Source organism: Arachis ipaensis, chromosome B3 (assembly GCF_059453495.1).
Source record: "Arachis ipaensis isolate K30076 ecotype BB chromosome B3, ASM5945349v1, whole genome shotgun sequence".
Classification (NCBI taxonomy): Eukaryota; Viridiplantae; Streptophyta; class Magnoliopsida; order Fabales; family Fabaceae; genus Arachis; species Arachis ipaensis.
In genome coordinates, this window is record NC_142438.1 from 124,635,666 (window position 1) to 124,651,901 (window position 16,236).

The window sequence follows — 16,236 nt, forward strand, 5'->3', positions numbered from 1 at the left end:
TGTGTTCGATTATAATTCGAAGTATGTTGATTCGAATTATGTGCAAATGTAATTCAAATTTAGCTGTTTCAAATTACATAAAAATCTGATTTGGTTGATTCATAAAACTATTTTTAGATTGGCTGATTCGTGTAATATTGTTCTCCCCTTGACTTAATTGGATTTTTTGCCCGATTATTTATTCTATTAGGACTCAGGAGTGGTACACGTGACTCCAGTCTACAAGCCCTTCGGTGTACGTCAATACGTACAATGCGTATTCACCGACATTCACGGCTAAATTAATGAGAATGAGAATGTCATATATTTGTGTTTTTTTTTTTTCTTAAAGCATTTGAAAGTAAGAAAAATATTTACATTGTTATTATTTAATAATTACATTTTTATATTTTATGTTTTAAGACTTTAATTTTCAAGTAATTAAATTAAACACTTTGATTAATACGAGATGATATTATATGAGTAGATAAATTTACTAATAAAATATTAATAATACACACAGCTTAAATCTTTAGAATTAAAGTTAAGTGAACGTTAACCATGACTACAACATTTAGAAGCAACAAACATATAACTTGATATAAAGAATGTGAAAACAACATATACTGATTTGAGGTGGAGGGTGGCATTATTAGTGGAATATGGATGGTGAGTGAATTGCTAATCATGATTAATATGTGGGTTCGACTATATATGGTGCTGAAATAAAAATTATTCCTCACCTGTTGAAATTATGTGTATAGGATCTAAAGATTATGCATGTCCCATTTAATTAGCTCTTTTTATTTAATAAATATTTAAAAGTGATTAATTCTTTAAATACACATAAAAAAATGGTTATCAAAATGTGGAGAATCAATTTGTGAAAGATATCCGTAAAATGAAATTGAATTCTAACTCTTTTTTTATGCATACGAAATGGAGGGGAGAATCTGCTTTCTCCAATCCAACGCTCTAGCTCCCGCAAGTTGGAGATGTAGCAGGCTCAATAGCTTCATTTATGAAATGATACATGCAAAATGAGTGAAACAGGAGAGTAAGAATATGGGAGAGGAGTAGAGTAAAAATAAAAAAAGAAAATAAAAAAAGAAGAATAGAGCAAAAGAGATCAATTGTAAATTAATCATCACAAACATGCATTGCATAAGTCTTAATTTGAAGAAGAAGAAAAAGAAAATAGAACGACCCTAAAGGAAGAAGAAATAAAAAAATTAGAATAACACATAATATATTAAATTGTCATGTGTTAAATTATATTAAGTTTTATTTAAACACTATAATAATAATAATAATAATAATAATAATAATAATAATAATAATATATGTAATCCAATAAATTTTTTAAAAGAAATACAATACATTGCACTTTAAATAACATATTAAAAGATAATATATGTAGTGTTATAAATATATTTATTGTGGGCTATTGGCTATAATAAATAACTCCTCTTTCTCTAATGGACACAATTAATAATAGAATTACATATCATTTTTCATATTCTCTCTTCTCTTTTTCTCAAATCTTAATCCTTATTTCATAACACATTATCAATACAAATTCTACTCTATGAAATTATCTTTTCTTTATTACTCACTTTAATTTCTTCCTTTTTCCTAAACATCATTGTCAATTTTTTATATATATGTATATCACACATAAATAATTATTTTATAAATACGTTTTTCTTTTGTTTTAATCCATATATGCATATGCTTTTATTTTAAATTCATATAAATTTATATATGCATATCATCTCCGTAACGTTATCTTTTTTCCTTTCTTCGGTTTTGTTCGCCATTTTTTTCTTTTCTTTCTTTGATAGTTTTTCATTTTTTTTCTTTAGTTTGTTATATTATTATTATTATTTGATTTATTTATATTATTTATTTTTTTATATAAATATAACATTTTATTTAATATTAATGTCATTTCATGAAGTGAATGATAATTAATCATATACAAAATTATTCTCTGAAGTGAATAATAATTAATTATAAAATAATCATTTTCCGAAGTGAATAATAAACATAATTATTCTTTCGAGTGAAGATATAGTACCCCTAGTACTAGTATTACAATTTTATTTACATTCTCAACAATGAATGTATAACTTTAATACTCCATTTAAATTATTTTTTCTATCTTAAAAGGAATAATATATTTTATCAATTTTCTGAAATAAATTTATTTATTTATTTATCATTTTACTTATTTTCCTTTATTTTTATATGTATTATTAATATTATTATTCTTAATTATTTACTTACTTTTATTTATAGAGCTATCATGTTAAATTTGCAAAAGCTTGAATTTGCCGTTCTTGATTTAACCGACAAAAATTATTTAGAATGGGCGCTTGATGTTGAAACATACTTAATTGGTATCCAAAAAGTTTAGAGATACCATAAAGAAGAGGTATAATTGTCAAACAAAGATAAGGCTAAGACACTAATTATTCTGCATCATCATCTCCATGAGGGGTTGAAAGTAAAATACTTGACTGTTAAAGATCCACAAGAACTATGGACAAATTTGAAAGAGAGATATGAACACCAAAAGACTATAGTGTTGCCTAAAGTTCGTTATGAGTGGATACACTTAAGGCTGCAAGATTTTAAAATAGTCTGTGAATACAATTCTGTACTTTTTAAAATAAGTTCTCAACTGAAATTGTGTAGCCAAAAGTCATAGATGAAGACTTAATGAAAAAAATTTATTCCGCATTCCACGCTTCCAACATGCTGTTGCAACAACAGTATTGTGAAAAGTGTTTCAAAATGTATTCTGATCTAATAGGTTATCTTCTATTGGCAGAACAAAATAATGAATTATTAATGAAAAATCATGAAGTCCATCCTATTGGTTCAACCGATTTTCCTGAAGTGAATGTGGCATTTCGTAAACATAAAAGAAATCACGATCAAAATATTGGTCGAAACCGTGGCTGTGGACATGGACGTGGGCATGGGTGTGGCAAATAGAACAATAGAATTCCTACCCATAATCAAAAGTGGAATAAATATAAAAAGCATGTCCGAGCAACAATTCACAAAATGTGAAAATTTTGTGCTATCGGTGCGAATTAAAAGGTCATTGGTCGCGTATATGTCATACCCCTGAGCATTTTGTCAAGTTATATCAAGACTCTATCAAGAGGAAAGGGCAAAAACAAGTGACCAATTTGACTATTTAAAGAGATGAAGTTAAAATTAACGGTGTTAAAACGAATCTGAAATCCACCAATAATATCTATGCAGATCTTGATAACTTCCTTAACTTTTGATTTTGGTGGCCCATGCAAGCATATTTTTTTTGGATGATGCAATTTTATTTTTAGAAGAATATTAATAAAAAATCTTTCATTTTAGATTTTTTTTTACTAATTTTTTTTATTTCCTTTCTCCCTTTGACGGTAATTTCAATTTTTTTAATTTCTTTTGAATTTTTTCATTAATGGTAATTTTTATTTTTCGTAATGAAGATATGAATATTTCTCACGCTTCACTCAAATTCAACAATGAAGAAGTATGTCTCGCTAACAATGCTTCAACACATACAATACTTAGAGATAAAAGACATTTTATCCCTCTTATTACAAAGAAAGCAAATGTAAGTACAATTATAGGTAATGCAAAAATGATTGAAGACTCCGGAAGAGCTACTATAGTGTTACCTAAAGGAATTAAGTTCTTCATAAATAATGCATTACTATCAATTAAGTCTCATAAGAACTTGCTATGTTTTAAAGATATCAGCCAAAATGGATACCATGTAGAAACTGCAAGAGAAGAAAACAACGAATATCTTTATATTACAACTATGAGATTAGGAGAAAAATGCGTGTTGAAAAAACTACCTGCTCTTTCTTCAGGTTTGGACTACACCACTATTAGCAATGTGGAATCACATGTCATAGTAAACCAGAAGTTTACAAATACAAATATTTATAATATGGCATGACTAGTTATGTCATTCGAGTTCAATTATGATGAGAAGAATCATCGAGAATTCATCTGGTCATCTTCTAAAAGAACATAAAATCCTCTAATTTAATGAATTCTCATGTGCTGCATGTTCTCAAGAAAAGTTAATTACAAGACCATCTCAAGAAAAAATTGGGATCAAATCACCATCTTTTCTGAAATGCATTCATGGTGATATATGTAGGTCCATTTACCCACCATGTGGACCATTTAAATATTTCATGGTTTTAATAGATGCATCTTCACGATGGTCCCACGTTTATTTACTATCAACTCGCAACATGGCGTTTGCGAGATTGTTAGCTGAAATAATTAAATTAAAAACTCATTTTCCAAAATATGTTATAAAGGCAATACACCTTGATAATTCTGGTGAATTTATGTCACAATCATTTAAAGATTATTGTGTGTCAACTGGAATTACTATAGAGGAGCTTGTTGCTCATGTATGCACTTAGAATGGCCTAGCAGAATCATTGATTAAACACTTTCAGTTAATAGCTAGACCATTACTTATGAGAACTAAACTACCCATTTCAGCATGGGACATGCTGTTTTGCATGCTGCAACACTTATATGCTTAAGACCAACAAGTTACCTAAAATTTTCTCCTTTACAACTGGCTTGCAGTCAGGAGTCAAATATTTCTCATCTTAGGATATTTGGATGTGCGGTCTATGTCCCAGTTACTCCACCACAACGCACAAAGATGGGACCCAAAAGAAGATTGGGGATATATGTTGATTATAAATCCCCATCAATTATAAAATATCTTGAACCCACGACAGATGATTTATTTAAGGCAAGATTTTCTGATTGTCACTTTGATGAAACAAATTTTCCAAAATTAGGGGGAGAAAATAAGCAGTTGAAAAAGAAAATTACCTGGAATACATTGTCGTTATTACATTTAGATCCTCGCACTAGACAATGTGAAATAGAAGTACAAAGGTTAATTCATATGCAAATTATAGTTGCAACATCCTCAAATCATGTAGAAATATTAGCAATTCATGAAGCAATTCAAGAATGTGTTTGTTTTAGGTCAATCGCCCAACATGTCCAAGATATGTGTGCTTACCTGTGAAGAAAATGCCAACAGTCATACACGAAGATAACTCTGCTCGCATACATCAACTAAAAGAAGGATGTATCAAAGGAGATAGAACAAAGCACATTTTACCAAAACTCTTCTACTCTCATAATCTTCAACAAAGTGGTGATATAGACGTTTAACAAATCCATTCCAATGATAATTTAGTAGATATGTTCACTAAAGTACTACCTACTTCAATATTTGAGAAGCTAGTATATAAGATAGGAATGCGCTGACTAAGAGATATCAAGTGATGTAATTATCAGGGGGAGTAATACGGGCTGTACTCATTTCTTTAACCATGGTTTTTATCCCACTTTGGGTTTTTTCTGGTAAGGTTTTTAACGAGGCAGCTACCTAACTTATTATAAGACAGTGTGCTCTTTTTCTTTCACTATATTTTTTTAGTAAGATTTTTTTATGAGGTACTAGTCTACTATTATTACTAGGGACATTTAAGGGGGAGTGTTATAAATATATTTATTGTGGATGCCCTAATAAGGCGTTGGGCCCTTGGCTAAGAGTTGGACCCTTGACTATAAATAGCCCCTCTCATATTCTCTAATGGACACAATCAATAATAGAGTTACCTATCATTCTCCCTATTCTCTCTCCTCCTTCCCTCAAACCCTAATCCTTATTTTCATAACGTGTAGTCTAATATATTTTTTTCTTCAAATCTTCATTCACGATCCATTTTAAATTAAGACGTAGTTCATAATTCATCCATTAAAATAAGGATAAACTACTATTTTTATACATAAAAATTTCAAACGCTGACAAATCTACCTATAAAATAACGAAATTGAAGTTGTACCATGAAAGATGGGTATTGTACGACAAAAAAATTTAAACTCTAAAAAGTTTCCCAGAAACTCCAAATTACCATTCTTTTAACCTTAATTTTTTATCCCCATTGCAAATACTATAAGCAACACAATTAATTTTCTAAAATTGTCAAAAATTAGAAAAAAAGGGGGGTGCTGGCAGGACTGGGAGCGGCCATCACTGTTGCCATCGAGCAAGAGAGAAAGAGTGAGAGAAAAGGCCGAAATAGAGATAGTGAAAGAAAACAACAAAACCGAGGAGAGGAAGGAAAGGATGTGTTGTCGCCGCCAAAGCTTCCCTCGAAGTCGCGGCTGTCAGAGCTGCCACTAGAGGAAGGAAGAGATGTATTGCCATCGTAGCTGGAGGCGTAGAGAATGAAGAGAGGGAGAGCTCAGGTTAGTCAGAGAGAAAGAGGAGAGTTGCAATGGAAGAGGAACCGTTCCGTCACTATCGCGTCTGCTGTCACCGTCGACGAAGTTCGCCGCTGGAGGCACTGTCCTCACTAATGGTAGTGGTCGTTGTCAAGGTGGATACAACAGAAACAGTAGTGATGTAAGTTGCATTTATGATAATAGCAATTACTGTGGTTTTGGGAATGGTGGCAGTGACTAGTATTTGGTTATGGTTCATAGTGATGCATAGATCTATCTAGCTTTTGACCTCTGAATTTAGTTGTTTGTTGGGAGGATGGTAATGGTAAAAAGAAGGAGGCGACGGGATGGTGGTTGGAGTGAAGGTGGTACTAGCAGTTGTGGTAGATGTGGATAAGAATTGGAAAAGAAGAATTTAGTGGTGAGGGATTAGGGATTAGGATGGATTAAGTTAGTCTAAGAAGGGTAATTTGAGATTTTTGGGTAGTTTTTAGAGTTTAGATAATTTTGTCATACGGAACCTATGTTTATTGGATACAACTTAAATTTCATTGTTTTGTGAGTAGATTTGTCAGCATTTAAAATTTTCGTGGACAGAGAAATCTTAGAATTTTAATATAGAGGAGTCGAATTTTAGACAAGTTTTTAATTATTTTTTATTATATTTTTTCATTCCATAAAAGGAATTTAAACATAATATATAGTTATTGAGTTAATTTTTTAAAAGGTTTATCACTATATATATTAAAAATTATAAATTTTTCCACAATTTTTTTAGAATGACAGTTATATAAAAGAAACATAACAATATCAATAGTATATTATAAAATTATAAAATATCAATAATTTATAACGTATTTAGTTAAAAAATTATTACATATCTTATTAATTAAAATTAATTCGTTTAAAATTTTTAAAAAATTTATAAACAAATTATAAACTATTAATTATATGAAAGACATAGCACCTTATAGAATATCTTTATAAAAGATTTTTTAACAACATAAATTAAAAAAAAGAGTTTTTTTAATAAGAAAAGAATATCTAAAATACACAATGTGATTATCAAAATATAACTACGTAAGTCATTATTAATATTTTATATAATAATATAAATGTTAAATATGTTAATATTAAAAAATAAATGATTTTTTTAAAAAATAGATATAGAGATAATTATAAAAATTTTTAACTATGCTACGTGTATACAAAAATCAGTCATTAAAGTCAGCCACTAGTATAAAATATATGTTAGAATATAAATATACATTGAAAATAAATTAAACCATAAATATAATGGTGACTGATTTTGATATACAAATAGCACTTTTGATAAAAACTAATTTAAAAAGTACAAAAGTTTGAGGGTATGATATTAAATTAGGTAAGTAAAAATATTAGTAAACTAAATAATTGAGAGATAAATCCATTACATAATAAAAAATAATACATATAAAACTACTAATTATATAATATTTTTTATTTCTTTAAACATATATCTCATATATATAAGTAAAGTTCCTTAAAATTAAGGGGAGCGAGATTACTACTCATCCTCCTCTAGATCCATTTCTGACATCGGTAGAAATAATAGTTTACTCTTAAAATAATATAAATCATTACAATATATATTAATGCAAATTATACATTATTAAATTATTAGTTAGAACTTTGTCAAATTTAAAGTTTTAAACTGATATTAGTGAGATCCAACTCTGCTTGTCGTGTCACAAATAATAACTTTGCTCTTTTACTTTCATTCACATGAGACACATTAACTCTCCAAACTTGATACGTAAATTCAGCAGCGGGAAACATTTCTCATTTCAGCACCATAAAATTTTCCTTAACATGTTCATTTATGGTTCTAGACTACTATGTTTACATGTCGAGGACGATCCAAGTATAGAAATTCTCATGCAAAGTGGAATATTTAAAAAAACAACTCTGAATGCAATTTTAACGGAGGAAGATACAATAATACACAAACAATTAATTAATCGTAGCATTAGTAAGAACTAAGAAAGGAAGAGGGAACGCCGAACGACCATGATAATTGATAAGGGTGTTAATTGGCTTATTTTGAGAGGTGATTTAGGCGGGGGATTATTATTACTGCTGCTTGCGTTTAGGGCGCACGTTAATCATTAATCAGCACCCGTTTCACCGCCTTTCATGTGGCCAACACTCTCCTATTCCTACTCGCTTCTGTTCTCTGTTTTTTCGTTGTAAATAAAACTACTTATTATTATTTTTTTTAAACCCATTTTTATTTTTTATATATTATATCACATGATCACATTTTAGTTTTGTTTGTTTTTATTTCAGTCCAAAAAATGAAAAAGAAGGACAAACGCAAAAGACATTGAATTGATAACTGATAGCAACCCAATTGGCTCCATCATTTTCCATCATATATTACACCCCACCCTCTTGCTTTTCTCCCCTTACACTCAAATCTCCCTCTTTCTTCCCCGTGAAAACCAGCACAACACAACGCCAACGCCAACGCCAACGCCATGGACATGGATACAAGATAACCACTCTAATCTTCTTCCTCCTCCTCCTTCTCAGATCTGCTCCATTCCGAATATCCATAGGTACTGCACTCCCTTCAATCTATTCTCCTTGTCATCCTTACATATCGTTCTCCCTTTTATTTCTTTCTTTATTATTCCTTTACACGTCGCTGTTTTGTGTTACCGATTCAATATCTATATAATTTATTGATTTTATTTTGCTTGTTCTCTCGTTTCTGAGCTCACTGTGGCGGTTTTCTTATATTTCGTTGTCATATTTCTTTGTGATTGCATTGTTCCGTGAAAGGGTGATTACGTTATCTTTTATCGTAGTTCTTTATTTTCTTTTTTCTTTCCGGTAGCGTAGATCTGAGTGAGTGTTCTTGATTACGCTTTGACTTTACGCTGTTGCTTGCTAATCTGTTCAATACGTTCGATATTTTTGTCAACCGCTTCAGCAATCCGCGGCAATCATTTAGTTTATGCATCTCTCTGTTTGACAGCTTCTATTGTTGAATTTCGCTCTTTATCGTTCAAGATTGGCATTTCCGTTCGTGGAACTTTCTGATCCGGTTGTTCTTGGTTTTTGTGAATTGATTAGATCTCCTACTGTGTTCAATATTTGTGTTCGTTCTTTCATAACTTGAAAAATGTTAATGTAATGAAAAGAGGAAATTGAAATCATCACTAATCTATGGCAATGGCTAAACCTCCAATTCGATTTGACTTAAAGATTTGTTAGCATCCTGTAATTTGATTTTTCTTAATAGTTATTGTCACATGGAATTTCCGTGTAACTGTATGTGTTTCGTTAGATTTATTTATATTTGAGTTGTGTAGATGTGGGCGACTGAGTTCTGCCATTACTAATCAGATTATGAGCATGGTTGGTGTTTAATTCTGGTTTTATTTCTTGACCAGGTTTAAACTATCCGTGTGAATTGTTGGACCCTGCTAAAACATGGCTCAAGCAAGATATACTAGAATAGACAATAATAAAAAGTCATCGTCCAGTTTCTGCTCGACAGTGACAATTGTTGTGTTTGTGGCTCTATGTCTGGTTGGGGTATGGATGATGACATCCTCCTCTGTAGTTCCTGCACAAAATGCCGATGTTACACAGGACAACAAGACCGATGCTGCTCAGGACAGCACGATTGACATGAAAGAAGCACAGAGTGACACGAAAGAACAGGTGACTGACAACAACAATAGTGGCAACACTCCGAAGTTTGAAGACAATCAGGGTGATCTTCCTGAGGATGCAACCAAGGGGGACACAAATGTCACCTCAGAAAACAACTCTGACGTGAAAGAAAACCAGGAAGAAAAATCAGAGGACAAGTCTGAAGAAAAGTCTTCTAAAGAATCTAAAACAGAAGATGGAGACAAGAAAACCGAGGACAAAGATTCCCCCACAGAAAGTACTGAATCAAACTCACAAACTACAGAAAACAAGGATAGTGGTGAAACTGAGAAACCTGGTTCTGGTGATAGTGAGAAGAAATCTGAATCTGATGAGAGCGATACAAAATCTGAATCGAATGAAAATAAGCAATCTGATTCAGATGAAAGTGCAAATAAATCTGATTCAGATGGAAGTGAAAAGAAATCTGATGACTCAAGTGAAACAACTGATAACAAGACAGAAGATAAGGTGCAACAAAGTGATAAAGAATCAGATGTAAGCTCCAATGAGAAGGAAACAGATGACAGTGCCAACAAGCAGACTTCAACTGAAGTATACGCTTCTGGGGCCCAGTCAGAGCTTCTGAATGAAAATACCACTCAGAATGGGTCTTTTTCAACTCAGGCAGCAGAGTCGAAGAATGAAAAGGAGTCACAAGCATCCTCCAAGCAATCCACTGTGTACAACTGGAAATTATGCAATTCCACTGCTGGCCCTGACTACATCCCATGCCTTGACAACTTGAAAGCAATCAGGAAACTTCCAAGTACCAAACATTATGAGCACCGAGAAAGGCACTGTCCTGAAGAACCTCCTACCTGCCTTGTCCCTCTTCCAGAAGGATATAGACGCCCAATTACATGGCCCAAAAGCAGAGAGAAGGTATGCATCAACATAAATGCAAGCAAGTATCATTATTGGTTTGACAAGATATTCTTCAATAAAATAATGAGCTGTTTTCTTGCAGATATGGTATTACAACGTTCCACACACTAAGCTTGCTGAATATAAGGGCCATCAAAATTGGGTGAAAGTTACAGGCGAGTACCTTACCTTTCCGGGTGGTGGAACCCAATTCAAGCATGGGGCACTTCATTATATTGACACTATACAACAGGTAAAATTGGTTGCTTTTGATGTTTACAAGTTTCATATGAAAAAAACTGGATGGGATGTTGTTGCAAGTTCCAGAAATCCATATTACCTGTTACATGAAAAAATGTTGTATACACTGCTCCCGAATCTCGATTGATCTCTTTATATAATTCTTGTGTTCTCTAGTTGCTTCTTCTAATTTAATTTCAAATCAAACAAAGCAAAATTAACATGGAGTTTTGTGACCTTTGCTCAAGTATTTGTGATTTCATTATTGATTTTACAGATAAATATTCAGAATATTTTATCCTATGTGTCATCCACCATAAAAGGATATCATTTCAAAATTACCCTCAGAAGTCTTTGTTATATTATTTGTTGAGTATGATAAAAGGTTGTCAGAGCGTGTGTTATGTGATTTCTGATTTACTAACTTGAAATGTGATCTCCTCTATTTTATTTTATTGACATTGTTGAGGAACATTGTGATGCAGTCTGTACCTGATATAGCTTGGGGCAGACGCTCACGGGTGGTATTAGATGTTGGATGTGGTGTTGCCAGCTTTGGTGGCTTTCTCTTTGAGAGAGACGTACTTACAATGTCTTTGGCACCAAAAGATGAACATGAAGCTCAGGTACAATTTGCACTTGAGAGGGGAGTTCCTGCCATTTCTGCCGTGATGGGTACAGTGAGGCTTCCCTACCCTGGAAGAGTATTTGATATAGTCCATTGTGCACGATGTAGAGTTCCGTGGCATATAGAAGGTATTTCACTGTTTTATAGTGTTTAGATGAATGCATGTTCATACAAGCTTGAATTGTTATGCAGCTTTTCTGTACTGAACAGTCTGGACCTGATCCTTTGAGAATTTAGTGAGACAGCTTCTTTATATAGTAATAATATAACACGGATTCATGTGCAAGTGGCTTTTTATTTTAGCAGCTTACCATTTGTACAATTGTAGGTGGAAAACTTCTCTTGGAGCTGAATAGAGTATTGCGGCCTGGTGGTTTCTTTGTTTGGTCTGCTACTCCTATTTATCAAAATAAGACAGAAGATGTTGAAATATGGAAAGGTAGATGATAACTAGACTGCTGGCTCTGTTAAGCATTTTAATGTCGGGGTATATCGACACTGACATTTTATGATTTGCTTTGTAGAAATGAAAAAGCTAATAAAAGCAATGTGCTGGGAAGTTGTGAACATTACCAGGGATAAACTTAATGGAGTTGGTATAGCAACATACAGAAAGCCAACTTCTAATGAATGTTACGAGCAACGATCTAATAACGAGCCACCTATGTGTCTAGATTCTGATGATCCAAATGCAGCATGGTATTTCTTCATGAAACATTATTATTATTATTATTATTATTATTATTATTATTATTATTATTATTATTGTGTTTGGTTAAAAAGTTTCCGAAGGGCACATCTTAAGGAGCCTAGGGTGGGGGTAAAAATTTTGAAGTTATTGGATTCAGTGGTTTAAGAATTTAAAATGAAAAATTAATTTCCAATGAAAAACACTTTTAGCTTCGTGAAGAGTGTTCTTCACTCCTTTGTTCACTCTCCATCCTTCTCAAATTAACTGGCTCTCTTACTTTTTGAGTCAATTGTAAAATTAATGTATTTGCTTACACTTTTGTCTAAATATATTAGCTTTTCAATGAATAAAAAAAGAGAGAGAAAGAAACAATTAATAAAAGAAAATTCATAATGATTATCTTCATTTATATGACATGTCTTCTATCTGATCTCTTTGATCCCAGGAACGTTCCATTGCAATCTTGCATGCACAAAGTGCCAGTGAGTTCATCAGAGCGTGGTTCACAGTGGCCAGCGCAATGGCCAGCAAGACTGACTAATGTACCTTACTGGTTGACAAGTTCTCAAGTTGGAGTTTATGGAAAGCCTGCTCCTGACGATTTTACTGCGGACTATGATCACTGGAAACGTGTTGTTTCCAAGTATGTAGATGGGATGGGAATTCAATGGTCAAATGTTCGAAATGTCATGGATATGAGATCAGTCTACGGAGGGTAAGAAAAATCACTTTTGAAATGTTAATCCGAATTATATAAGACTGTCCTTGTCACTATCTTTGTTTTATAACTGTTTTTGGGCTCCAGGTTTGCTGCAGCTATGAAAGATTTGAATATTTGGGTCATGAATGTAGTTTCAGTAGATGCTCCAGACACACTTCCTATTATATATGAACGCGGTCTTTTTGGCATGTATCATGATTGGTGTGAATCGTTTAGCACTTATCCTAGGTCCTACGATCTCCTCCATGCAGATCATCTGTTTTCAAGACTCAAGAAAAGGTGTGTATAATTATTTCATTTCTCAGTCATCACAATCAATAGTGTCAGATTATATCAACAGACAATAATTATGTGTCATTTTGCTAACATGTTTATTGGTCTCTTAGGTGTAATTTTCAAGCTGTTGTGGCTGAGGTTGATCGGATTTTGAGGCCCGAAGGAATGCTTATTGTTCGAGACACTGCTGAGGTAATTAACGAGCTTGAGAGCATGGTGAAATCTATGAACTGGGAGGTTCGCATGACTTACACTAAAGAAAATGAGGGCTTTTTGGGTGCCCGGAAGTCCATGTGGCGGCCTACGGAGACTGTGACGCTCGAATATGCTGTTTGATTGACAGGATGGATAGGTGATTTTTGGATTTTGGCTTAGAAAAATTATTGTGTAATTGTACTTCCACATTTATCTATGTATCATGGTAGTTAGGCATTCATGTATTCGGCTTTTTTCTTTTTTTCTCCCCCATTTGGTTATTGATTTCGATCTCCATTTAGAGGTTGGTGTATTTTGCAGAAAAATTGAGAGATAAATTCTCTTATTCATTTCTTTTTGTCCCCTCTAGATTATCGTTTCATATGTAGAAGATTTTATTCAGATTATTTTTTCGTACATAATGTAGAACGAGAAGATAGATACAAGCATTTTTGTAGGGGGTTTTATTTGTATTATTATTCATCACGCTACCAAACCAAAATCAATGTTATTACAATATATTTAGCTGCACTAAAATTAACATGCTACCACTTAAAAAAGCACATTAAGAATGGCAACTAAAATTAAATATTAGCTCAAAATCGTTTTAAAGTAAAACCAAAGAAAAAAAAATTCAAATAGCTGTCATTTAGTCACGTCCAATTTTGTAATTCACGTTCTAAATATTTAATTTATAGTAATATAGCATGCTAGAGTTTTTGGTAACGACTAACGTGTGTCATGTGTGTGTTTTATTATTTTTAGTTCTAAAGGTAAAAAATCTTGAATTTACTTAATATTAATGAACGAGTAATCGTAGTAGACACTGCCTAATCAAGAGTTTATCTTTTCTAATTAACGTGTTACTAGCTAGGCTTCTTGTGTGTAAACAGACTAGCAATCTCTTTACATTATGAATGTTTCTATTTGATCAGAAATATGAACACAACTTGGATAAGGGTTGAAAGGAAATACGAGCGAGAGGCTCGAATTTTTTTTTTTTTGAACAAGTGAGCTCAACACAATAAAGTGGAGCGACAAAGTCACAAGCAAAGTCTCAAACTTAAACTGCTCTCTTTTTTGTTTTGTGTTTGGGGGGGGGTTGAAAAAAATGAAAATATTTCATTTTATTATTGTTTCTTAAAGACAGTAAATAAAGCTAGCTAATTTAGTGTGAAAAGTGGTCAAAACGGTATTTCTGTTGTCAATAATTAGTTTTTTTTTTTTTTTTAAAGTTGGATTGGGTCCTTGGCAGTTAGCTACATGAAGTGTTCTACATCTAGAGCGAGTCCGAGGGAATCAATGGTGAAAATTAACCTTAAACCAATTTTTGTTTCTCTTTCAACTTTCACTTGTCCTAACCCTTCTCACTTGCCTATTTTCATGCCCCTCTTTTAGTTGATCTTCACATTATTAAAATGTATAATTTATAATTTATAATAACCCTACAAAGCTAACACCACCACTCACCCCAAGAAGTATGGAAGATGAAAGCCATAGCAATTTGCCAAATGGGTTCACCACAGAAAGCCCTGAAAGCCCTTGCTTAAAGAACAACAATAACCACAACAACAACAACAATAGTAGCAGCAATAACAACAACAAAGAACAAGATCGCTTTCTCCCCATAGCCAATGTTGGTAGAATCATGAAAAAAGTGATCCCGGCCAACGGAAAAATTTCCAAGGACGCCAAAGAGACCGTTCAAGAATGCGTATCGGAGTTCATTAGCTTTGTCACCGGAGAAGCCTCCGACAAATGCCAAAGAGAAAAAAGAAAGACCATCAATGGTGATGATATCATTTGGGCCATCACAACCCTAGGGTTTGAGGATTATGTGGAACCATTAAAATCCTATCTCCAAAAATATAGAGACATAGAAGGAGAAAAGCTTAATGTTCCAAAGCAACAGCGTTCTGAACAAAGGCTACACCATCAGCATCAGCATCAGCATCAACAACACCATCACCATAACCAAGATGAAACTAATCAAACACTAAATAGTGTATATACTTCTGCAAATCTCATTTCTCATCAACCTCCTTATGTAGCCACGGATCAACCATTTTCATTGCCGTTTTCACCAAATTCAATTCAGAAACAGTTACGACCTCAAGATCAGATTGATTCCGTGGGGCATTGGTACGAGTAAGACCAGTGCAAGATTCCAATACGCCTTTCATTTTTCACTAAGCTTTTAAGAATATAATGTAACGTTTATATATGTACTTAAACATATAATATATCACAATTTTGGCCTTTGCCTCAGTTTTAAAATAAAAAGTATTTTGAGTCTCTTGTTTATATTTGTCCCATATTTGTTGTATAACATGATTGATTTCTGTTTTCCTTCTATCCGCTTGATTAACTTGATATTAAAAAAATTGTGATTGGATAAGAAAACTCTGGGGGTTAGTTGAATAACGATAGATGGATGAAAATGTAAAATGGTTACTTTAATTTATAGTATATATATATATATGCATCATGCATAATAGTAACAATCAATATGAATGAACTTTAGCCAGCTTACTTCAAATGTGAGTAACATGCAATATTGCCTATTTATAGGCTTAACTATTTTCAACATCGTAAACCAAAATATTTTATTAAGAAGCTAAAATACCTTCCAAT

General features: G+C 32.6%; 2 protein-coding genes across 2 annotated transcripts; both read left to right on the forward strand.

Moving 5' to 3' along the window:
* Window positions 1-8,564: 8,564 nt before the first annotated feature.
* LOC107630935 (S-adenosyl-L-methionine-dependent methyltransferases superfamily protein) lies at window positions 8,565-13,952 on the forward strand. The gene is made up of 9 exons (XM_016334231.3): window positions 8,565-8,879; window positions 9,720-10,869; window positions 10,955-11,104; window positions 11,577-11,847; window positions 12,048-12,158; window positions 12,244-12,418; window positions 12,856-13,125; window positions 13,216-13,410; window positions 13,518-13,952. Exons 2-9 carry the CDS (start codon window positions 9,760-9,762, stop codon window positions 13,741-13,743), a joined length of 2,508 nt encoding a protein of 835 aa, XP_016189717.1. The 5' UTR covers window positions 8,565-8,879; window positions 9,720-9,759; the 3' UTR covers window positions 13,744-13,952.
* Window positions 13,953-15,082: 1,130 nt separating this feature from the next.
* Window positions 15,083-15,754, forward strand: NF-YB7 (nuclear factor Y, subunit B7). Its single transcript, XM_016334232.3, has one exon. The coding sequence runs from the start codon at window positions 15,083-15,085 to the stop codon at window positions 15,752-15,754; it is 672 nt and encodes a 223-aa protein (XP_016189718.1).
* Window positions 15,755-16,236: the final 482 nt, after the last annotated feature.

Coding starts and splice junctions, on each gene's coding strand:
- NF-YB7 (XM_016334232.3), top strand. CDS start 15,083: ATGGAAGATGAAAGCCATAGCAATTTGCCAAATGGGTTCACCACAGAA.
- LOC107630935 (XM_016334231.3), top strand. CDS start 9,760: ATGGCTCAAGCAAGATATACTAGAATAGACAATAATAAAAAGTCATCG. Junction 11,848..12,047: donor AGTTCCGTGGCATATAGAAG/GTATTTCACTGT, acceptor GTACAATTGTAG/GTGGAAAACTTCTCTTGGAG. Junction 12,419..12,855: donor GATGATCCAAATGCAGCATG/GTATTTCTTCAT, acceptor CTTTGATCCCAG/GAACGTTCCATTGCAATCTT.